General features: G+C 36.7%; 1 protein-coding gene and 1 pseudogene across 1 annotated transcript; one reads left to right on the top strand and one right to left on the bottom strand.

Moving 5' to 3' along the window:
- LOC110115825 overlaps positions 1-21852 on the top strand; it is a 33430-nt pseudogene extending 11578 nt beyond the window's left edge.
- LOC110115824 lies at positions 21748-24156 on the bottom strand. Its single transcript, XM_020849196.2, has 3 exons — positions 23725-24156; positions 22456-22727; positions 21748-22380 (listed from the first exon to the last, which is right to left on the bottom strand). Exons 1-3 carry the CDS (start codon positions 23941-23943, stop codon positions 22032-22034), a joined length of 840 nt encoding a protein of 279 aa, XP_020704855.1. The 5' UTR covers positions 23944-24156; the 3' UTR covers positions 21748-22031.
- Between the last annotated feature and the right edge of the window lie 903 nt (positions 24157-25059).

Genomic DNA, 25059 nt, shown 5'->3' with positions numbered 1-25059 from the left:
TAAATTGATGACTTGTCGGAAGATAAAGAGTAAAAAATTAATAGAAATAAAATAAAATTTAATGCCCTTAAAATATAAAATTTTGGATTAGCAAAATAAGACAAGAAGAGTGGCCTTGAAATTAAGTAATTTTTAAAGAGATTTTTTCTCATGGACTGTTATGATCAAATTAATTATCAAGGGATATTAAATTAAGTTTTTTTAGTTATTCTTTAATGATTTAGAGAAACTATAGATCATCTATGAGCTATGTTGCACTGATACGGATACGGCGAAACAGATACGATATGATACAGATACAGGACAAATCAATTCTTAAAAATACAGGATATGGGTACGGCGTGGACACGACATTATAATTTATAAATCATACATAAGAAAGCAATCAAAGCATACTATTTGAAATCAATAAAAAATGAAAGTAACATCATTTGTATCAAAATAAAAGTAAGCATTAAATGTCTAGTACAATAACAAAAGCATAAACATAAATTGTCTAGCACATGATGTTTCAACTATTCAATAGAAGGAATGATATGATTAGCTTCTTCACTCGTTTGTCTTTGAACTTCTATATCATCTTCAATAAATATCATAGCTTCTAATTCAGGCTCATCAAGTGAAAGATTAGCAATTTCTAATATTCTCATATCATCAAGAGACTCAAATCCATCTTGGAAATGAGAGAACCTCGCTTGCAGCCGCGAAAGTAAATACGACGAGTCTTCTTTTCATATTTTTTTTTTTGTTTTTCAACGGACACATGTGCCCTTTTGAAATTAAATGCTATTTTAATTGGATACAGCAAAGCCGTATCCGACACGTATCGGTGCAGTATCGTAGGCGTATCCGTGTATCGGATACAGCATGCCTTCATAAATAGGTGTATCGGTGCAACATAGTCTGTGAGCTTGTATTAATAATTTTTAATAACAGAAAGCCTAAATCTTAATGTAGTACCTTGGTTTTTTACCTCATTCTTAGATTTTGTTTTAGTTTTGCATCAACTATTCCCATTCTTTTGAAATGTTACACTCCTTGTAATCATATATTAGTAGAATTATAAAACCTATTATCAAGAGATAATTTTGGACTAATTATTTTAAGGGATAATTTTTGAAAGCTAGAATCATCTCCAATGTGCGTTAAATGAATGATTTATTTTGAATAATGTAGTATATTAGAAAACTATTTTGAACAAGAATAGATTTATCACAAGTGAGTGCACTATAATTATCTATTCTATCCATGTTAGTGGCGTCTTCATGCATCTAGAAGCCAACATTTAGCTGGTACATCAATTTCCATAAATGATAAATCTCATATGTCCATGCACCCCATGATATGTGTCATTCATTGTAATTGTATTTTAAAATTTGTGTCATTATATTGTTGTAGAGTAATCGTTGGATCTAAAAAGAAAAATAATCTCCATGGAGTCCTGTTTAAAATTGCGCAATAAGAGGCGCGCAATTTGACCCAAAACAGCCTCGAGGCTTACGCAATTCCTCTCCTGGCAGAGGCGTATGCCTCACTTGGACTGAGGTGCGCCTCAGAGGCGCAATTGCGCAATTCTGGCAGAGGCGTACGCCTCATAGTAACGGGCCCACCCACTTAAAATGAAGACTTTTTCTTCCTTAATCCCATACGGCTCCCAGTTCTCCCAAAAATTTCCTTCCCGCACGCTGTGTTCGCGAAACAGAGAGCTCCTGCACCTGTCGGCTTCCCTTCTCGCCGCTTCTCCCGCCGGCGCCGGCTCTCTCCGACGAAGTTGAAATGTCCGGCCGCCCTCTAAGAGTACTCTACAATCGATTTTAATTTTTTTTTTTTAGTTTAGGGTTAGATTTTTCAAGTGTAAGAAAATCTAGGGTTTATGTTTTTTTTATTGTTTTTGTGTGTTTTTGGATTTTTGCTTTAGGAAACATGGTTAGAGGCAAAGAAAATGCGAATACGTCATTGCGGCATGATCCTTCTTGGAAATATAGTGTGCAAGTTGACGTAGGAGGGGGTGAGGAGACGTATGTCTATTTAAAATGCAATTTTTTTGAGAAAGTGGTGAAGGGCGGAGTAACCCGCATGAAGGAACACTTATCATGCTCTCATAAGGAATTGATTCCACATAACTTGGGAGGTGAGGAGGCAAGTTATAGAGAGATTTGGGATATCATTGATGCTCGATGGGAGGTTGAGCAATACATGCTCGGTACTGAGCGGTACATGCTCGGTACTGAGCGATACATGCTCGGTACTGCTCGGTATTGAGCATATACAATAACCAGAATTTCAAAATTACTCTTATAATATAATTTTGTTCCGGGGGCGCTGCCCCCGGAAACCCCCGCAAGGGCGCTGCCCCTTCACCCCGTTGAGGAATATGGAGTTGAAGGATGATGAGGACCCGTTGGTGTGTGATGATGTGTCATCTGATAATGAGTGGTTCATAGATGATGAGACATATTTGTCATTATCAGACTTACAGCTAGAGGATCTAAGTGTAGATGTCTTGAGGGGCGAAGCAGATCAAGTGGGCACATCCACTACTACCACACCACACACATCCACTAGCTCTGCAACACAACAATCAAGTAAAGTTATTCCACAACTTCTTATATGCTATTGCATTATATTTATATCAAGTGAGCAATTAACATGATAATGATCTTTTCTCTTATTGAACAGGGAAGAGAAAAGTGAGTCATATTGAAGATGATGATGATATGACATTTATAGATACAATTGGAGAAGAAGATTCCCTTGAAGACTCATTTAGTGATGGGATATGATTGCATTTTATATGTTCTTTGTACTTTGGGAGTTTTGTTAAACTAATATTTTGTGATTTTGTATTTTGGGACATGATTTTATTGCATCTATTTTCTTATTTTCCACTATTTTCATATATCATTTAGATATTTTTATTGTAAGATAGAATATTGCTATTATTTACCTGCTAAAACCCTTAATTTCTAATTTACGCAATTCTGTGTCCGTGAGGCTTACGCCTCAGACCGCCTCGAGGCTTACGCCTCGCCTCACGGACGAAAACCGCCTCATGGCTTAATTACGCAATTTTAAACCTTGATGGAGTCCAAAATATGACATACAAATTTTACGAATTAAAACATGGGACGAACTAAGGAAGACAATAAAGTTATTATTCAGAAGTTATGAGAAATCATATTACGTATTATTCGATTAGTGAAGACTGTTTTTGTCGCCATACTAGGCTTTATATATAGAATCTAAGTTAGCACCAACACTCATTTTTTAAAGGCCTTTTTTGGGTTCTTAGACAAAACATTTTTGGATGAAAATTTTGTCAATACATCTTGAGTATGGATGATATATTCCTTTTTGATAAATACAAGGATAAATACTGCTAGGTGCTATTGCTACTGACGCAATGGTGGTCTCTTTTCTCTGGCATTTATAGTAGTCTAGTCTAAGTCAAGTTATGTCTATGGTTTTTACAAACGCTTAATGGGTGGAGTCAGTTTTTGTTCGACGAGATCTATGCATAATCTCGAATGGACACTCTAGATAAGTTTGTGGTTATAGGAAAATATTTGAATGGTTTACTCATCTGACTTCTTTGCTTCACCACGAGAGAACTTCAAGAAGGCATTGAGATGACTAGTTGTTGTTGATGTTAATGCCATTTATGATAAAATATATTGCGATAGTAATAATAATGATATCAATATTTTAACTAGCATATAACATGTATAAACACTATCAACAAAGAGATATTTAATTGATTTATATAACATAATATCATAGTGGTTCTTACCATATGATTGTGACTTTAGATATTGATTAATAATAATAAATACGCATGAATGTTTTAATAGAGTTCTCAAATGTGCTTGAGGATAACCAATCTAGTATTTTAAACTTATTATATATCATAAACTGATTGCAATATTTTTTAAATTATCTAATGATTCTGCTTAGTATTTTGTAGTAGAATATAGCCTATTTGTGTCATGTACAAAGAGAGAATTGATAGTAACGCATGCCAATATCCCAAGCCAACCTGTGTTAACAATAGTGTGTATCAAGTATTTGATATCTTATATTGGTCTTTCCTAATGAATATTATATATCACCGATTGCATGTGCTTACACTTGTAATAATACACAAAAATATTATAATTCATCACAGCCTTGGGATGAGATATTAGGGCTATATAACTTTTGTGTCAAGGTTTTTTATATTGAATTATTATAAATAATCATATATTGCATTATTTTATGTAATCTATGAATAAAAACTATAGCCACCGTTAGGAGGGTTTACCTTTTTATTATCTTTTACTTTTACGAGAAAAGTTGAAAGGTCAATGTTAGACCAACCCAAGAGGGGTCGGTCCAGCTGGTCTAGGAGGGACCAGCGTATGTCTATTCCAGGCAGAAACTTGGTTCCACCGAGGCTTAGCCTGCCCCCTTGGGATGGGGTCCACACATTAAGGAAGAGAGAGATAGAGAGGGGCGGGTGAAAGGGAAATTTGAATTGGAGGGGTTGTTTTGACCTTTTACTTTGTATTCTTTGCTTTTAATAGTTATTTCATCCTAGGGTTAGGGTTATGTGATATTTTTGCTGAATTTGTATTTCTCATAGGGTTTGCTTGGGTTGTAGACGTCGGCTAGGGATTAGGAGAGTTGGATCTTCCTCTCGAATTGAATATATATTGTATCTTGTTTGTTTTCTTTCATTTTTCATCTATTATCAAGTTTCCCTGCTGTTTTGCCACCAAATTTATCTCAAATTTTTTTTATCTTGCTATCAAATTGGTATCATATCACTTTTTTTGCGAAAAAAACAAGTTATTTTTTTTTTTTGCGATTTAAGCATAGATCCAATTAATGTCAACAAAGAAGATGTAGGCGTTGAAAGGTGAGATGGAATAACTCAAGACTGAAATAGAGAAAAATTATTTATGGGTGGAGGGGAAACTCTCAGTCATCAAGAACCGCTTTGGAAACTTTGAAGAGATAATGAAAAAGATGCTTGAGATGCAATCGAAAGCATCGTTGGGGATTCCTAGGGTGGAACCAAGAGGAAAGATCCAGGTGGATGGTGATGAATTAGGGAGTGTTTTCCATCAAGGACTACCATGTGGGGCTTCATTGGTGGGCGGTTCAGGGCATGCTGAAGGGAGAACAGCAAGGAGGGAGGCTGAACCGTTTGGTAGACTATCCGAGCATGGGGAGAGGTGGAATGGAGAAGGGCATGGTTGGAGGGAGTCATGGGGTACAAGTCAACCAAGGGAGGAAAGATGGGAATCGTACCACCACTACATGTGAGGAACCAACGGAGGAAGAAATTATTGGGGCATGCATGCGAGATCGAGGAAGTTTAATATGCCGATTTTTTAAGGGGAGGATGCCCAGGGTTGGGTGTATCAGGTGAAACATTACTTTGCTATCAATGGGATAACTGAAGAGGAAAAACTCATGGCGGTGGGTCTATTTTTAGAAGGGAAAGTTCTAGCTTGGTTCCAATGGAGGAAGGCTAGATATCCGATCTACTCATGGGGAGAATTTAAGGAGTGTTTGTTGGAACATTTATGAGCCATTTGGGAAGGAGACTTCCACGAATAGTTCTATACCCTAACTCAGGAGGGGATAGTTATGGAGTACCAGGAGAAGTCTTAGCTGCTATCAGGGAGATTGAGGGGAATCTTTGAGGAAGGATTAGAGGGAAATTTCATGAAGGGACTTGCTTATGGAGGACATACGGGCAGAACACAAGATAGTGAGGCCTAGGGGACTAAGAGAGATGATGGAGCTTGCTCAGAGGGTGGAGGAAAAATATAGGAGGGAGAAGGCCAAGGGAGGCAACATCATGGGAGGAGCCTACCAGAGTACCTCTACAACTTTAGCACCCATAACCCAGACAATATCCTTTTAGAGTGAAGCTCCTAGGGAAAAGAGCTGTGGAGTTCGCCCAAGAAGCAACTTTAAGTGACTTGCATAAGCAGAGGTGCAGGATAAACGGGCAAAAGGATTATGTTTCAAATGTGATGAGAAGTACACGTAGGTGCATAGGTGTAAGGACCGAACTCTTCAGGTTCTCATCATTTGCGATGATGAGGAAGCTGAGGGAGGTGGGAGTGAGGCATCGATGGAGGAGAAAAAGCTATATTTAGACATGGTAGATGTCTCCTTGAACCCCATAGTGTGATTCACTCTGAATCACACTATGAAGGTGCGAGGAGAAATAGCAGACAATGAGGTAGTGGTGTTGATAGGCAGTGATGCTACCCACAATTTCATTTTCAATCAGGTTGTAGACCAATTGTGGAAGAAATTGGTGGACATAGGGTGCTATGAGATGATGATGGTGAGTCGGAGATATGTAAAGGAGTGTGTAGGGGAGGGGTCTTAACTATACAGGAGATCCAGGTAGGTGAGGAAGGATTTTCTCCTATTGGAGATGGGGAGCACTGATGTCATCCTGGGGATGAGATGACTGCAGACCTTGGGGGATACTAAGGTGAATTGGGGAACACTGATAATGGAGCTGATGGTGGAAGGGAGAAGGATGGTGGTTATGGGAGATATAGGACCCTCCAAAGCCATGGTGTTTTTAAAAACCATGGTAAGGATCATATAGGAGGTGGGAGGAGGATTTCTAGTGGAGCTACACAATTTGGAGGGGATTAGAGGGGAGAAAGGGGGGACAACCCTCTTTCAGTATAGTTGATTATACAGCAATTCAGTGAGATTTTTCAGTCACCTTAGAGTTTGCCACCATAGAGAGGACATGAACACATCATCATATTGAGGGAGGGGGTATCACCAATTTGTATCAGGCCTTACCGCTATTCTTAGATCCAAAAGGATGAGATTGGTAAGCTGATCCGGGAGATGTTGGAGGTAGGGATTATCAGGCTTGCAAGAGCTCTTTTTCTTGTCCAGTTCTACTGGGCACTAAGAAGGGTATAAGTTGGAGATTTTGTGTGGACTACCAGGCCTTGAATAAGGAGACTGTGCCAGACAAATTTCTTATTCCAGTGATAGACGAGCTTCGTAGAGCAGCGAAATTCACGAAGGTGGACCTGAAGTTCGGGTACCATCAGATCTAGATGAGAGAGGAGAATGTTCTGAAGATAGCTTTTATGACACACGAGGGACACTCTGAGTTCATGGTGATGCCATTTGATCTCACCAATGCCCTTTATATCTTGCAATCCTTCATGAACAAAGTGTTCCAACCTTACCTCAAGAAGTTTGTTCCGTTTTTTTTTTTATTTTTTTTTATAATGTCATCTTAGTGTACAACAAGTCCAATGAAGAGCATGTGGGGCATCTAAGGGCAGTCTTAGCGGTGTTATAGGAGCCTCAATTGAGGACCAATCTGAAGAAGTATTCTTTTGCATAGGCTAGTGTGAAGTACTTGGGATACGTGGTATCCCAAGAAGGGGTGGACGTTGATTAGGCCAAGATCGTGGCAATGCTAAAATGGTCTCTACTTAGGAACCTGAGGGAGCTAAGGGGTTTTCTAGGATTGACGGGGTATTACAGGAGATTCGTGAGGGGATGCAACACCATCGCTTGGCCTCTGACAGAACAGTTGAAAGATAGCTTTTTGTGGGGAGAGGTAGTCACTCAGGCCTTTGAGAGATTGAAGGCCACCATGACCACGGTCCTGGTCCTAGCCCTACCAAATTTCAGCCAAATATTCGTGGTAGAGACTGATGCCTCAGAATATGGATTTGGGGCATTGCTAATGCAAAATCACAGACTTATAGCCTACTTTAGCTAACTGTTGACAGATAGAGCTAGACTGAAGTCAGTCTATGAGAGGGAATTGATGGCCATTATAATATAGTTATTCATAAGTGGCGGCCTTGTTGGGTTGATTTTTCATCGTCAGGACAAACTAGCAGAGCTTGAAGCACTTGCTAGAGTAGAGGATGGTGACTAAGGAGCATCAGAGATGATTATCAAAGTTGTTGGGATATGATTTTGAGATTCAGTATAGGCCAGGGTTAGAAAATATGGCGGTTGATGCCTTGTCTAGATGCGTGGGGGAGCTCCAGGAGATAGCTATTTCGATACCGCTGATGTTGGATTGGGGGGCAAGGGCAATTAAGGAAGAAAGCATGCAAGATAAGGAGCTGAGAAGGATCAGAGTGGATCTGCTGAAGGATGAGAGTAGCCATCCTGGATATACAGCAGATGAGAAGAGACTACTATACCATGTAGGTTTGTGCTATCGCGAACCTCGATTCATATCCCGCACTTGCTATAGAGGTTCCACTGGAGCACTGTTGGTGGTCACTCTGGTATGCAGAAGACATACAAGAGATTGGTTGCAGATTTATGTTGGAAGGGGATGCACAAGGATGTAGAGGAGATGGTGGCTAGGTTTGAGCTTTTCCAGAAGAACAAATACATGGTCATGGCTCCAGGGGGACTACTACAACCCCTTGCCCTTCTCGTCAGAGTGTGGGAAGAGGTCTCCATGGATTTCATAGACGGGCTACCCCGATTTGAAAGGTTTACAATTATTCTGGTGGTGGTGGACAGACTGAGCAAATATACTTATTTCATTCTCCTAAGATACCCTTACACGGTAGTAACAGTGGCATCGACATTCATTAGAGAGGTGGTCAGATTACACATGATACTGAAGTCTATAGTGTCTGATTGAGACAAGGTGTTCCTTAGTCATTTTTGGAGGGAGTTGTTCAGGTTGCAAGGGACTATGCTAAAGAATACCATTTACCACCCTCAGACATACGATAGATGAAGGTGGCAAACAAGAGCTTGGAGACATACCTGCAATGCTTTGCTTCATCGACACCTCGGCTGTGGGCCAAGTGGCTAGCATGGGCAGAGTATTGGTACAATCTTGGTATCATTAGCATCCCAGATGACTCCTTTCAAAGTGCTGTACGACAAAGATCTGCCACACTTGGTGTATTTTGGGCAGAGTAGCACACCGATCTTTTCAGTATGTAGTACTTAGAAGAGAGGAATAGGGTACTGAATAAATTGAAAAGACAACTGTTGAGGGCTCAGTAGATCATGAAAAGGCAGGCAGATGAACACGGCAAGGACATTCACTTTGAGGTGGGGGATAGGTGTATTTGAAGCTTCATTCCTACAGGCAATGGATAATGGCGAGTAGGAGGAATGAGAAGCTGGCCCCGAGATACTTCGACCCTTATGAGATAATGGAGGTATCAGAGCAGTTGTGTATCGATTGAGGCTGCCTTCGACCATGACCATATACTTGATATTCCATGTGTCACAATTGAGGAGAGTTATAGGGGATCATACATCAAGTGTAGAGTTATCAGTGAAATTGACAAAGGATTTGGAGTTGGTTTTGGAACCATTGGAGTTGGAAGGAGTACAATAGGGAGAGGGAGGAAGTATGGAAGTGCTAATTAAGTGGAGGACACAACGCTACGTGGGAGTTGTATGGGAGGATGAAACATCAATTTATGTCCTTTCATCTTGAGGATAAGGTGGTTCTTTAGGAGAGGGTTATTATTAGATTGGCCCCTGAGGGGCCGATCCAGCTGGTCTAGGAGGGACCGGCCTATGTCTATACCAAGGCGAAAGCCTGGTTACGACCAAGCTTAGCCCGCCCCCTTGGGGTGGGGTCCATACATTAAGGAAGAGAGAGAGGGGGAGGTGAGAAGGAAATTTTGAATTGGAGGGGTGTTTTGACCTTTTATTTTGAATTGTTTGCTTTTAATAAATCTTAGGGTTAGGGTTATGTGATATTTTGGCTGAATTTGTTTTTCTCTTAGGGTTTGATTGAGCTCTATCCACCGGCTTAGGTATTAGGAGTCTTCCTCTCGAATTAAAGATTCATTGTATATTATTTTTTTTCTTCTATCTTTCATCAATTATTAAGTTTCCCTAGTGTTTTGCCACCAAATTTTTCTCAATTTCTGTTTTATCTAGCTGAAATTCCAAATTTCAGCCAAAATTCTTTGATTTCTGCGAGTATTTCCTATCAGTCAATGAATGCTGAAAATAAAAATATAGTGGATAAACTTAGATCAAATCCTAATAGAACATGTGCATTTTGCAAAAATAAGGGCCATAATAGTGCAACTGTCCTAAAAATTCAAATATTAGTCTATGATGTTTCAAATTTCTTTCATTTTTGCATGTGTTTGACTAAATTAGAACTAACTAGTATTTTTTTATTATTAATTCTTCACTTCTCTTTTTTGCAAACAAGGCTAAGGGTGCAGATGGAGCAAGCTGTCATCATGCTAGATGATGTAGTATGTAGATTGATACAGACTGAGCTTAGGCTGAGGTTCATCCTACCATTTCCTCATTAAGAGAATCACATTGAGTCATAAATAGTTATGAGATCAATAATATCTCTTTTTTACTAAAATTTATCCAATAAATTAATATTGTTAAAGCTATGATAAGTATATTACTTATAGAACATGATTCTTCAAGCCGTTAGTCATCTACAAATGGCTAGTAATTGGTCGATGCAATGCCTTCGCTTTATTTAGGCTTTGGAGCATTTCCATAATTTAATGCATATAATATATGCAATTTATCGAGCTCGGTCACCACATCATAATTTTGGCAGATGGTGGTATCATCTGATGAATATGTACCATTTTCTTATAGGGGAGATGACCATCATGCTCTAAGACGTATAGATTATTTGTGTTATAAGGGTGCATATTGTAGCTTTAGTTGGACCTATAATTTGTTGACCTTAATTTATGATGGGCAAGTTGGTCAGAGCACTGTGATGAATTACTCTGAAGTTACCATGAAACATATGTTGTTTATTATCTTCTAGGTAAACATAATTTCATAGCAAACTTTCATATGAGACACTCCAAGAACTCTTATTAATACCCTTATATTGATTATGATGAATATTTTATATATATTCTTACATGAAATTATATTTTTCTAGTTTTTTTAAGATACCATAGATGCTACATACTTTACATGTTAGGATGTTTCCTGCTGCCTGGTGCATAGTCACAGTTATATCTACAATATACATAATCGTATCTATATCTACAATATTTTTTATTGTTGGAGGATTTGAAAAACTATTTTTTTGGTGAAGGGTCAATACTTGTGCACTTCTCTAAGGAGTTGAATGTATCAATATGTCAACACACATAAATATGACTAATTTGCATATCTTTTAAGTATGATAATGTTGGGAGGTCAATTATCCGTGTATTTTTCCTACAAATATTATTGGAAAACCACTTTGATAGATGTGCTTTTCCAGGAATTTGATAACTATCAAGAAAATATTTTTTGAGTAATTATTATAAAATTTACTATGACCTTCAAATAGAATGTAAAATGGGTGTGGAAAAATATCAATTGGTATAAGGATTATATTGATAGTCTTTTTGATAGTTTGGGGTATAAACATATTGTCTTAACATCTTTTATAATCATCATACATAAATATATGTGAAACTTTTTATTAAAACATTATAAACAGATCGGCATACTTGATGATAGATTACTTCATACACACTAAAGGCCTACAGATATTTTCTTCAGGTGGACATAGAGAAATGCTAGTATAATGAAATTTACTTTGGATGAAATCACGTAATTACCTAATAGAGGGATGATATCCATTCACATTGAATATAGTGCATTCAATCTATGGACTTATCATTATTGCCATACAAAGCATGCCTATGTTAAGTCACAAGCCAATTCACATTCTATGGAGATTGATTTCTAATGCTTTGCTATGATTAACGCTTGATGCTCCACGAAGATTAACTTTTGATTATTTATGGAGATCAGCTACTGATGCTCCACGATACTCGACCTACATAGTACCTTTTTTATACATACATGGTCATATACATATACAAAAATAGGACCATTGACTATGAAAGGGATAGCGCATTCGAGAGCAAAACCATCGATATAATAATATACGCTGTTTGAACTACAATGAAGTATTTCTCAGAGTGGTTACTTGGAATCACAATTTAATGATCTGCTAACACCCACACTATACATTATAATTATTCTTTTTTGGATGTCTCTAATAGGCGTGGCATTAGCTCTAACCTAGCAAGACACACTTTAGATGCAATCTCATATTCTGTCATCTTAAGATGAGGTAGAGCCAATTATAAATGATCGCTAATTAGGAGAATGGATATTATGAACCACTATTAGATATATAACAAATATGGATATTATCCCACACCACTATAAGAGAATATAACACTAGTATCAGGAATAGTCATTACGAGAGCAAATAGATATACATACTTAGAGTAGATGCTATCCCGCATCATTATAGAACATATCATCATTATGTTCTCCTATGGCAATGTAGGAAGACGTAGAAAATATCTATTATGGGCTTGTAATATCTTTTATTAGCGTAGAACCATCGATACAATAATGACCATTCTTTGAATTATAGTGGGATGCTTTTAAGAGTGGTCACTTGGAATTACAAATTTATGGCCTACCAATATCCACACTATATGTCATAATTATTCTTTTGGACATCACCAACAAATGTGCCATCAACCCCAGCCTAGCTAGACAAGCTTTATATGCAATCTCATCTTCTATCATTGCAACATCAAAAATGGGTCAGAGCTAATTGCAAAGGATCACCAATTATAGGAATGGCTATTACAAGCTCCAATTAGATATATAACTAAAATGGATATTATCCTACACCGATGAAAGAGAACATAACATCATAAGAAGAAATAGCCATTATGAGCCCAAATAGATATATACTTGAAGTAGATGCTATCCCCCTTATAACAGATTATCATTATGTTCTTCTAGTAGTATAGAAAGGTGTAGAAAATATCTATTTTGGGCTTGTACTATATGTTCCCTTAATGAGTGCTCATTTTTAATTGACCCTACCTCATATTCAGGTGCTACAATGCCAGAGTATGGGACTACATCTAAAATATGTCTTGATAGGCTGAGACTAACAAATTGCTTATTGGTGGCATCCTTGAAGAACTATCGTTGTGTACGATGCAAGTGTTGGTGAGCCATAAAGTTGTGATTATATGTGACCTTCCTTAGAAACACCCCTCATTATAGTTTGAAGGATGGTCATTTATGTGTTGATAGTTTTGCACCCAAATGCCATGTCCCTAGTACAGTGGAGGGTCTTGGGTTTACACATATAAATGACCCTACATATGTTGAAGGTTCCATGCATGTGACTATCATGAAGCGTCAGCAGTTGATGTTCGTGGGGCGTTAATAGTCGATCATTGTAGAGTGCAAGTAGTCATTCTCCAGTGTGTGAGACGTTGATCATTGTGAAGCATCAGAAGTTGATTTTCATGGATTATGATTTGTCTCGTGATTTTTATAGATATGTTTTTTGGTATTCATGCTCAATTCATTACTTGACTAAACTATAATTAATGTGAAAATGCTACTCCACTCTGCTAGACAACTCTATAATCTCATCAAAAATATAATCTGCATTGAATTTATTATTTTTCTATGCCCTTGCAAATATATCTGTTTTTAGTGCGCATGAAGTAATCTACCTGCATGTAAACAATACTTTAGTATTCAAAACAATGTTAAACCAAATATATGCTTTTAGTGAAAGTGTGAAGTTTTATAGCATATTATTATGCTTTCGCCAGGTGACTTGGGGTAGTATTTAATACTTGTGTCAACCCTCCAATTGGGATGCCCAAGATTTATACTCATGCAAGTAATTTGCCAGCTCTTTTCTGCTATCATAATTATATACTATGATTATAAAAGGTGTCAAGATAGTACATTTGTACCTTACTGTCGGATACTGTCAATTTCATCCTAGTAATTCTCACTTTGTCAATTGATATTTTTTGGAATTGTTCCTCATTTCACTTGAAGATCATAACAAATTTAATTATAATTACTCAAAAAATAATTTTTTCTTATAATTATCGAATTCTTATGAAAAACTACTATACTTGTATCCAAGTGATTTGTCGACAACATCCATTTTAAAAGGTATGTGTTGAGTTAGCCTCCAAACATGCTATCGTTCTTATAACCATACTTGTAAGAGGTGCAAACAATCATCTATATTTACATATGTTGGAGTTGTTGATAAATTTAACTTCGTACAATTAGAATTTTTGCAATTTTTGTATATAGAATTTATTATAGAAATTTTTGTAAAAAAGTAAAAATATAGAATTTAGCTTGATTCGTGGCTTGATGTGATCCACATAATAATGAGATGTTAAAATGAATTTCAGCTTACACTTGGTTTCTATAAATTTACGTATCCCTTTGTCTAGCACAACAGCAGCCTATATTGTCTGCATCCTAAACCATCACTGTACATGGGAAAAATTTGAATATTAATAGTAAAAACATGCCAGTTAGTCATAATCATGTCACACACGTGCAAGATCTATAAAAATTTGAAACATCCAGCTGATACTTTGATTTTTAGGGCAAGATAACAGTATTATGAACTTTATTCTTGCAAATTGCGCTCATTTTATTGAAATTTTCTCTTGGTTTGCCCATTGTAATTTTAATTACAACACTCCTTGGCCTTCTCGTTATTCTCTTAATTTTAAGAGGTAATAAAGGAATAGTTCCTTGTTCGTGTTTATACAGTGGCCATATTGCTTTCTCGGAGATTACATGAAATCATACATTGTAAGATTGTTTGTATGATCAAATTTAAAGAACTTTGACACAAAAGTTGCATGGTTAAAATATCTCGCTCTTAGTGTAGAGATTGCATGTAAACATGAAATATAATATATTCTTGATTTATTACACGTGCAAGAACACATGTTCTATGTTATAATATCCATTTAGAAAACCCTACGTGATATATTAAATGGTTGATACTCACGGCCGTTAAGAAATATTAGCTTGGGACATCATTGTGTGTTATGCTCAATCATTTATAATGCTATATTCATACATGATACAAATGGGGGTATCTTCTACTAATAGCCACATTTTACCATCATTAGAAAAATATCATCAGTAAAAGTTATACACCATAACATCCTCTTATAAATGTCTAGTAAGAACATCACTGACTTAAACAAAATGATATGGGTTTAATTGATCCTTGATGTAATCCAACTGAAATAGGAAAATACTTAGTCAAACCACCATATGTTTGAACATGAGTAATAGCTCATGTATACACATTATTAATTAATTGAATATAAACATTATTAACTCATTTCTTTTCTAGAACTTTTTAGAGACTTTTTTATATGCTTTCTCCAAATCAATAAATATCATATGTAGATCCTCCTTACTCTATACATCTCCATCAAGCCTCTCAGCAAATATATAACTTCTATTGTAGACCTACCCAGCATGAATTCAAACTAATTTTGAGAAACATTAGTATCACGTCTTAACCTATGCTCAATTACCCTCTTCCAAAATTTTAATGTATGACACATTAACCTAATTCTTCTATAATTAGCACACTTATGCATCACCTTTATTCTTAAAAATATGAGCTAACACGCTCCTCCATTCACCTGACATCTTTTTAGTCTTCAAAATAGTATTAAAAGTTTACTAAGCCAAGAAAGTCTTGGATCTCTTAAGCGTTTTCACATCTCTATTGGAATATCATAAAGTCTCACTGCTTTTTCATATTTATTTTCTTTAAAGCTTCTCCAACTTCGGTTTTATTAATATGATGATAAAAATAAAAATCTCTATTTTCATTTATGGTTCTAATGTCAGTAAAGTCAATTGTATTCTCACAATGTACATTGAAAAGCTTATCGAAATATCTTATCCACTTATATTGAATATCCTCTTCGAAGAAAAACACTTTTTGATCTTCATCTTTAATGTACTTCACTTGAACTAGGTCCTTCTCCCATCTCTTTGCTTGACTAACTTATACATATATCTTTTGTCCTATTGAGTATCTAATCTATTCTATAAATCACTAACAACAACAGAATCCTTACGAGCCACTTTATATAATTCCCAATTATCAGAATTTTTAAAATTAAACCAATTTTTATAACAAATCTTCTTATTTTTAATCTTTTCTTGCACAATTGGATTCCACCACCAACTATTTTTACTAAGAGTTAATTTTTCTTATCATATATTATTTTCTTAGACTCCTTACAGATTCTTATATATCTTTCTCAATTTTTTGAATTTTTATAACTAAATTATTTTTTATAGTAAATTTTTTTAATATTTGATCTTTTCTTGCATGCATATTTGTTGTCATTGATTTATGTTTAAAGCTATCATAATGTAATAAGAACCACTTTGTGATATCAGGTTCTATAAGCCAATCAAATGCCTATTTTATTATATTATGTATGTTTGTCAAGTGTTGATTAAAAAATCCTGATATTGTTGTTGCTATCAACCTAATACATTTTATCACATATGATATCAACATCCGTTTAATGTATTTTTAAAGATCTATTGTACATGTTGCAAACAATATTTATGGGCAGCCCATGGGAAGATTTTCCTACGATCACAAATTTATATATAGTGTCTATTTGAGATTATGCATAAGTTTTTTCCAGCATGAATCGACTCCAATAATCGTGAAGCATTTATAAAAGTGAAGCATTTATAAAAGTCACAACCATGGCTCATTACACTCAAAATAAATTACTGCAAATGGTAAGGGAAGAAACCACCATTTGTGTCAAAATAAACAACAGCTATTAATGTAGCTCTATGTTCACTAAAGAGGAATGTACAGTCTATACTTACGACATTTTTACAGAATTTCCATCCAGAAATGCTTGGTCCATAAGCCCAAAGTAATGTTGTGAAAATCAGTGTTAGTGTTGAATTAAATTCTGTATACAGAGCTGAACATTTTGATAAAAATAGTCTTCATTAATTGAAATAATGAGCATGATTTCTCACAACTTTTAAACTTTCCCCTACTTTTACGGGTGTTTGCACACACAATGCATGGAGGAAGTCACTAAAGAGAACCTTGTGAGGCGAGCAACTTGAGGCTAATTGCATTCAAATTAAATAGTTGATGATGATGTCATCATGAACTTTGTCCTTTTTTCTTTCATCGATATACATGTGGTCTTTGTTTCAACACCTCCCACCTTTGAATGGTACTCTTAATTATTTCCTAACAAGCTATGGACTGTACAGTCAAATAAGTACTGAATGACAATCCTTTTATTGAACTTTTATGAGTAATGACTTGTCTGTCTTGATAGACCTATATTATGGATGATAAAATTGAATCATTTGATGGGTATGTAATCATCCAACAAACAACACCACGGGAAAACACGCGATTACCGTCGCACGTTCCGGCGGATGTTTTGTCTTCGGAAAGTACGGCGTTCGTACAGGCGCATTTTGCGACTGAAAAACAACGGCGTTATTTCCGGCGGAACGGTGGTCGGTAGTTTTCCGACGCCCAATACGCCGGGGTTAACGTCGGAAAATACACGCATTTTGCAACTCTTTGAACTGCAATATTAAATGGATGGAATAGTGAACTTTATATGCTATAAGTTTTCTTATATATCTGCTTATTTGATCCCTTACGTGTTAGTATTCTCAGAAGTCATTGACATCCACCAGATCTCTTAGTTAATCCCTTACGTGTTAATATTCTAAAAAATCTTTGACAATCCACAAGGTCTCTTAGACATTAACAGTTTTTTTTAGTAATATTTTGTTAATATCATTAAAATTATTGTATGATCTCATTTATGATAGAGATGGCAAGTCGTAGCTATGAAGAAGCTTGTGAAGGCTTGAGTAACCCTTATAGGAAAATCTTTAGCTGGAGACCTCAAGACAACGTCATTTATGTCAGGAGAATTTATCATGCCAAGTTGAAATTATGCAAGTGGTTGATGGTAAGCTCACTTTTAATTTCCCCCCAAACGTATTAATGTCAATAAATAACAACCTAAATTAGTTATATTATGAGAGAAGAGTAACATAAAATTGGTGGTGTAAAGCCCAGGTTGGAGGTGATGCTTTTTTGAAATGAAATTCAATACAAATGGACATATAAGATAGGCAAGTGATTTGACAAATCTATCAATGTAAGATCCCAATGTGTTAGCTAATCAAATCTATTGATGTTATAAACATCATTTGACAAAGGGGCTGGACGAGTTATTATTTAAAATACATAGATGAGACTATGGTTAGTAGTAGAGATCCTGTAAGTAATTATCTTAGTGATAGTAGATGAAGATTAATGATAAGTTCATTCTTGCAATACATCATTTAGCTGTGTTGCATAATATTCAAATGAAGTGCCATCACGTTTTGTGAAAAAAAAAAAGTAAAGAATAAAGACTTTGTTAAAGTCATGTAAGTTGCATAAGAAACACATTCATGATTCATTTAACTCAGATTCTACAGTAACAGAAGCAAGCTGGAATAGATCATTATCAGTGTCAATCGCAATAGTAGTTAGTAGAGTCGATAGTGTCACTATGTAGAAATAGTCACTATGTAGAAATAGATGGTCCAAAACTCTAGAACAAACTTTGGAAACAATATTGATGAAGTAAAATTGATTCTGTGAACTACATATGGCATTCTAGTTTTGATGGCTTCTATGAAACGGTATAAGGATCTTATGAGTATTCTTAGCTACCAAAAATTACTTACTTTTTACTCCTTGCATCCCATGCCCTGATGTATGTGTTTCAACAATTAAAATTGGCTTCTACTTGACTAATTATCTTCCTTAGTTTCATATCAATTTATAGTTTTATGCTCAAAATAATAAATTGACATTGGTGGTCTCCCCTATATAATTGGATGATTACATTTATGCTAGCATTCAATAATGGAGATACTCTAGACATTTTTAATCGTACTCTTTGTAGCATGCAAATCCCAACCATAAGAGCATGTCACATCGTCATGATGGGCACAAATAATTGTCAACTTAGATTTATTTAAAAGGATTTTTTTATTTTTTTACTTTTTTATTGATTGACCATACGTTTATAGCGGTTTGTAAGTCTAATTTATTTTAAGAAAATATACCAACATATAATTAAGAAAGAATTTTTTTTTTCTGTAAATGTTTAATGATCTAAGCGACTCAAAGTTCACAGTAGCATCTCGCTTTTGAGCATTTGGAAGGGTTGAATGAACTCGTTATTTAGTACCATCTGATTAGACATTTCAACTCTATTGAATGCCTCACACTTAGTATCTCATGGCCCCTTAACTTGACTGGCTTAGTGAGCATATACTTATTTAATCATCTGATTCAAGCACATTAAAATCGACATGTGTGGGTTCAGTGGTTCTTGAAATCTATAGAGTTATTCTTTTATAAGAGGCACTCCCATTAGTGAGCATATACTTATGGTGGATGGTGAATAACAAAGTCCTACATAGGGTCCTGATTGGGTACCCATTGAGTACCCATGCTTTACTCGGATGGGTTTCGCCCACCCACACCCACCCATGGTGACTTTTGGGATGTCGTACCCACCTATACCCACCCACTTTTCATGCTTTTTGAGGCTTGTTGCTCTTTCTCTGATTGCAAACTTTTAAGCCGCATATCAGAATTTATCGTAGTCCCAGTATGGTTAAGTGCACACTACATAGTGAGGATTGCAATAATATAAGATATACGGTGATTAGCAATGTAAATTGATTTATCCCCCGATGTTGAGTACCCACTCATACCCACCCACAAGGTCATCGGCATGCCCATACCCACCCATACCCATACATGGGTGGGTGTGGATATGGAATCCAATGCAGGGCTCTGGTGAACAACCAGGGTAGGTTCAGTTTATAAAAACTTTTTGACCATACGTTTATAGCGGTTTGTAAGTCTAATTTATTTTAAGAAAATATACCAACATATAATTAAGAAAGAATTTTTTTTTTCTGTAAATGTTTAATGATCTAAGCGACTCAAAGTTCACAGTAGCATCTCGCTTTTGAGCATTTGGAAGGGTTGAATGAACTCGTTATTTAGTACCATCTGATTAGACATTTCAACTCTATTGAATGCCTCACACTTAGTATCTCATGGCCCCTTACCTTGACTGGCTTTGGAATTCCTGCATAAGGAGCACCCTGAGAATTGGAGTAATAGATGTTTAATTCAAGCACATTAAAATCGACATGTGTGGGTTCAGTGGTTCTTGAAATCTATAGAGTTTTTCTTTTATAAGAGGCACTCCCATTAGTGAGCATATACTTATGGTGGATGGTGAACAACAAAGCCCTACATGGGGTCCTGATTGGGTACCCATTGAGTATCCATGCTTTACTCGAATGGGCTTCGCCCACCCATGGTGACTTTTGGGATGTCGTACTCACCTATACCCAATGTTTAAAATTGCGTATTCGGGTATTGAGGCGTTTTTTCATTTGTGAGGCGAGGCGTAAGCCTCAAGGCGATTTGAGGCGTAAGCCTCAAAATCAAAAGATTGCGTAAACATTGATAAATTTTTTATATACTAATGAGTGAATAATATAAAACATAAAAAAAGCATAAGATATGAAGTGAAATCAAAATATCCCAATAATAAGACAACATGAAATATAGTTCAACTCAAAATTTTATCTTTCTCAAATCCTAGTATTCTTTTCATTAACCTATAATTTGAATTTTCAAAAATAAATAGCAATAACATATCACATAAGAACTCATAAGTCATTAGCACTGTCATCACTAAGGGGTTCTTCATTTGAATCATCATTATGATGAACTTCTCTCTCCCCTTCCTCCTCTCCTATAGAGTCCAATGTCGGGCATTTACTTCAAGATTTATGTAAGTTTTAATATTTATAGCGTGAGGCGAGGTGGGCCTCAACCAAGTTGAGGCGCAAGCCTCATATAAAAAACTCGATGCGTAAGCATCGAGGCGTTTTTTACTGGAATTGCTCAAAGGCGAGCCTCATATTGCGCAATTTTAAACCATGCCTATACCCACCCACTTTTCATGTTTTTTGAGGCTTGTTGCCCTTAGCTCTGATTGCAAACTTTTAAGCCGCATATCAAAATTTATCATAGCCCTAGTATGGTTGAATGCTGCACACTACGTAGTGAGGATTGCAATAATATAAGATATACGGTGATTAGCAATGTAAATCGATTTATCCCCCGATGTTGAGTACCCACCCACAAGGTCATGGGCGTGCCCATACCCATACATGGGTGGGTGTGAGTATGGGTATCCAATACAGGGCTCTAGTGAACAACCAGTGTAGGTTCAGTTTATAAAAACTTTTACAAATATGGCTTGTTATTCTTTTAATAAAAGCTGAACATGCTCTCGATGGTTTAACTGGTCATTTTTTCATTCTTCTTACATTATTGTTAAGGTGTGGCGAAGTCATTATTGGTTTAGCATGTCATTTAGCTCATTTTTCAGCAATTTTCTATTACTGACAAACTCTAAATTCTTCCAGGTTGGGAAGCAATATCCCTTCAAAGACCAATTCATTGCCTTACAGATGTGCAATCTGCCAAACTGATCAGACGCCTAATGAGGGTTTATCATTCCTGTTGCCAGTTTCTAAAAACTGGGAGGGCCCTTATTTCTGCTCTGATTGCAGGCGAAAAAAGGAAGCAATGGAAGGTAAGAGGTCCATGCGAGCGACTGTGTCAAGATGAACATAAAAAATGAACTCAGTTGCCAAAACTATAGGCATCCCAGAATATTCAAGCTCGAGGAGATGTCCATTGCCATTCATGCATTGATTTTGTAGTGGTTGTTTTATTGTTTATGAACTAACTAAACATATCAGAAAGTGTGATGGTTTGTTGAATCACTAATCAGTGACAAAGCTTATGTATTTTGATTTATTGAACATAACTAGTTTCATAATGATATTTTACATGAAAAACCTGTTGTTCACTAACTTCATAACACAGCACACTTAGAATTTGTTTGGGACAACTTTCTTGTTGCTTCTTAAAGCAGCTTTATAGTATAAAAATTTCAATTTTTTTGTGAGAAAAAAACAGCTTTAAGAAGCAAACAATAAAGCCGGCCCACACTAAGCCTTATTCTGTGCAAAAGTCCTCACGCTCTAAATGGTAAAGTTGAGGTTTTATTCAGAGATGAAGCTTCACTTGGGGCCTGACTCTGGTAAGTTCTAATGGCCGGTGGCCCCTGAGGTGGTGGCGCAGTGAGGCCAAGATGATTCTGGCGGTTCATGATCTCTTCCAGATGCAGTCTTTGCGTTCTCAGAGCAGTCAGATATAGCGCCACTCCAAGGAAGACGGTAATCAAGCCAAAAACTCCGGCCACTGCAAAGAGTCCCGGCCGAATAACTGGACATGTTAGCCTCGGCTGCGTCCAGTTGTACAGATGGCCAGACTCAACACCTATAGCTATCATCAGAAGCACTTCAGCAATGGCGAAGCATACCCTGCAAACCAATTTGTGAGTAATCTATTTATCTAACATCGGAAGAGAAATCAGATCATCCGGTGCCCTAGCTTACCAAATTGTGAGGAAGAGGACGCAGGATTGCCATTTCTGGGCCTTAGCTGCCGGCGACGACGCTGTCGGGTCGCCAGTTGATGGCAATGCAATGGCTACTGATGACAAGGGGCTGGTAATGGCGACAAGCAGGTAAGCGTGCTCGGCGATCATGGCCAGTGCAAAGAGAAGGAATGCGGCCAAGGCGAATGCGAGTGGAGATTTCCCGCTGCCGCTGAAGGAGCACCTGTATCCTTTGCCACTGTCCTGGATGGTCAGGATCATCCATGTTGCCTGCATATTAGATGCAATTTTTTTTTTTAATTTTTAAAATCATTAAAAATTTATTGGCACATAAAAAATTAGGAATATTTAATACCGTTTGATGATTAATTGAATCTATTGATGTTTTCAGAATGAATGATTTTAATTATATGAAAATTTTTTAATAATTTGAAATCAAATTAATGTATTTAATGCTATCTAGCATGCATTGAAAGTCTTTTATGGATGAAATATATGAATAAAATTAGTTTTTTAAAAGAGTTTCTGTATATTATCTGATCAATTTTATAATTTTAAAATTTAATGAACTATTAAATAATCATAAAGTTTATTAAAAATTCATTCACATATAACTTAGGGTGTGAACAACATTCACTAATATAATCTTGATCTTGAATTTAAAGATAGCATAAAATAGTAAATATAAATCAAAAAGGAGGAAATGGAGCATTGTTAGGCTTATTAAGAGGATGTTTGGTTGCCTAAAGTAAAAGAATGTGGTGTCAAAAAAAATGTGTAATTGTTATACTTAGGAGCTGTTTGTATTAGTTAAAAATGAATGTAGCACTTTTTTTTAAGTAAAATAAATGCTATGTATAGAGTGTTGTGACCGGGATAGCCTGCAGCCGGTGGTGAGCGGCAGCCATGGCGGGCAAGGTTGTCTACTGCGGATCCTCTAGCGTTAAAAAATAAACAAAATTTAACAAGTAGTTGAAGCTCTGACTTAGGGCAGATTATTAGGTGCGGACAACAAATGGAGATAATCGTCCGGTTTTCTCTCTATCTATAATAAAAGCATAATCGAAGCGTAAATGCTACAGTAACTATGCTTTAACTAGAAAGAAATTGGACGATTCTCTCTATAAGATGTCCGCACCTAATAATTTCTCCTGACTTAAACGTCCAGAAAAAAATGAATGACAACGAACATTACAAAGCCGAGCTTACATATATTAATAAAGTGACACCAAGCAGGCCTCCGGAGATGAGATTGATTCTCTCTTACCTCGGATCTGGTGGCCTCGCCGGCGAGGCAGAGAATGAAACCAACGAGGCCGCAGAGCACCGACAAGCCTACAAGGAAGGCAGCAAGCTTGCTACTAACGTCAGCCGTGCGGAAGTTCCTGATGGAAAGATCATCATGCGTGATGGCCATCTCTGACGATTTAGATGTGCTAATTCTTAAGCAAATTGAGCTCCGATCGATCGGCATATATAAAGGCATCAGGAGGAAGAGTGGAGACTGAGAAGAAAGGCATCGCTTGTAGGCGGTATCATTTGCGTGATCGTAGGGGGATTCTCTCCTTTTATATTCATTTTTTTACAGCTTTGCATCGTGCAAAGAGGGGTCTTTATGGAGGTAATCCTCGCATTGGGAATGTGGCTTTCGTAGTATTGTAGAGTGGGAAATCTGCGTTGGACGCAGGCATCGGACTTTTTTTTTTTTTTTTCCTCCAGCGTTTTAGTTCGGTTCTCATGAATTTATCGTTCACTCTAAATGAGTGGGCGAGTAACTTTGATGGGCAATTGGCGACTTTAATTGTCGAGTTTGATGAATAATTAGCTCTTCCTCTTTTCGCAACTTCAAAGGTAAAATCGAGTATGTTTAGGCGATTTGGAAAGTTTTAAAGTATTAGCGAATTGGTCAAATGCCTACAATAAATGATACAAAGACTACCCTAAACATCTGTTACCTCTAGATTGGCTGAGGGAAAGCAGGGGGTTGCATGTATAGCTCTACTAATTTATCTCAGGACGAGTTGCGCACAAAGTGAGTTTCGTACTATTGGTGAGCTTGGTAGTGCCTAGTAGAAGTAGGCAAGTCTACGAGCGTGTTCCATACAAGGGGTGCTTGATAATTAAGTGATGTTTGGGAGCCATTGTCGACCTATGCTAAGCCTTGGATCTCCTAGAATAGAAGGAAAATAAACTGAGGTTCTGGTGAAGATGAACTCAGTGGTCGGTTGGTAAAAAAATGGTGAGCTAAGGGACATTTAGGTAGACACTTTCTATAGATGAACTTTGATGTGTGTGGATGAAGGCATCCACCCTATGTGGGGGTGAGTTGTTGGATAGTAGCCTCCCTTCTGCGAGGGGAGTGGCAAGTTATTTTATCAACGAGGTCCTCTATTGCTCCCGAGAGAGGTAACCTACTTTCATATGCTCTGGTGAATGGGTATGATGTTCATTGGGCAATTTCCTCCATGAGGTCTATTGGATGCAAGCCCTCCCCTTATAACTTACTGATTACCTGTTAAATATCTGTTAAGTCATGCGTGAGTATACATTTTATTTTCCAATTAACTTGGCCCTTTGATAAGACAATGTTGTAAAGGATGAG

The sequence above is a fragment of the Dendrobium catenatum genome, unplaced genomic scaffold, assembly GCF_001605985.2.
Source record: "Dendrobium catenatum unplaced genomic scaffold, ASM160598v2 fragScaff_scaffold_488, whole genome shotgun sequence".
Lineage (NCBI taxonomy): Eukaryota > Viridiplantae > Streptophyta > Magnoliopsida > Asparagales > Orchidaceae > Dendrobium > Dendrobium catenatum.
This window is presented reverse-complemented; position numbering and strand designations above follow the sequence as displayed.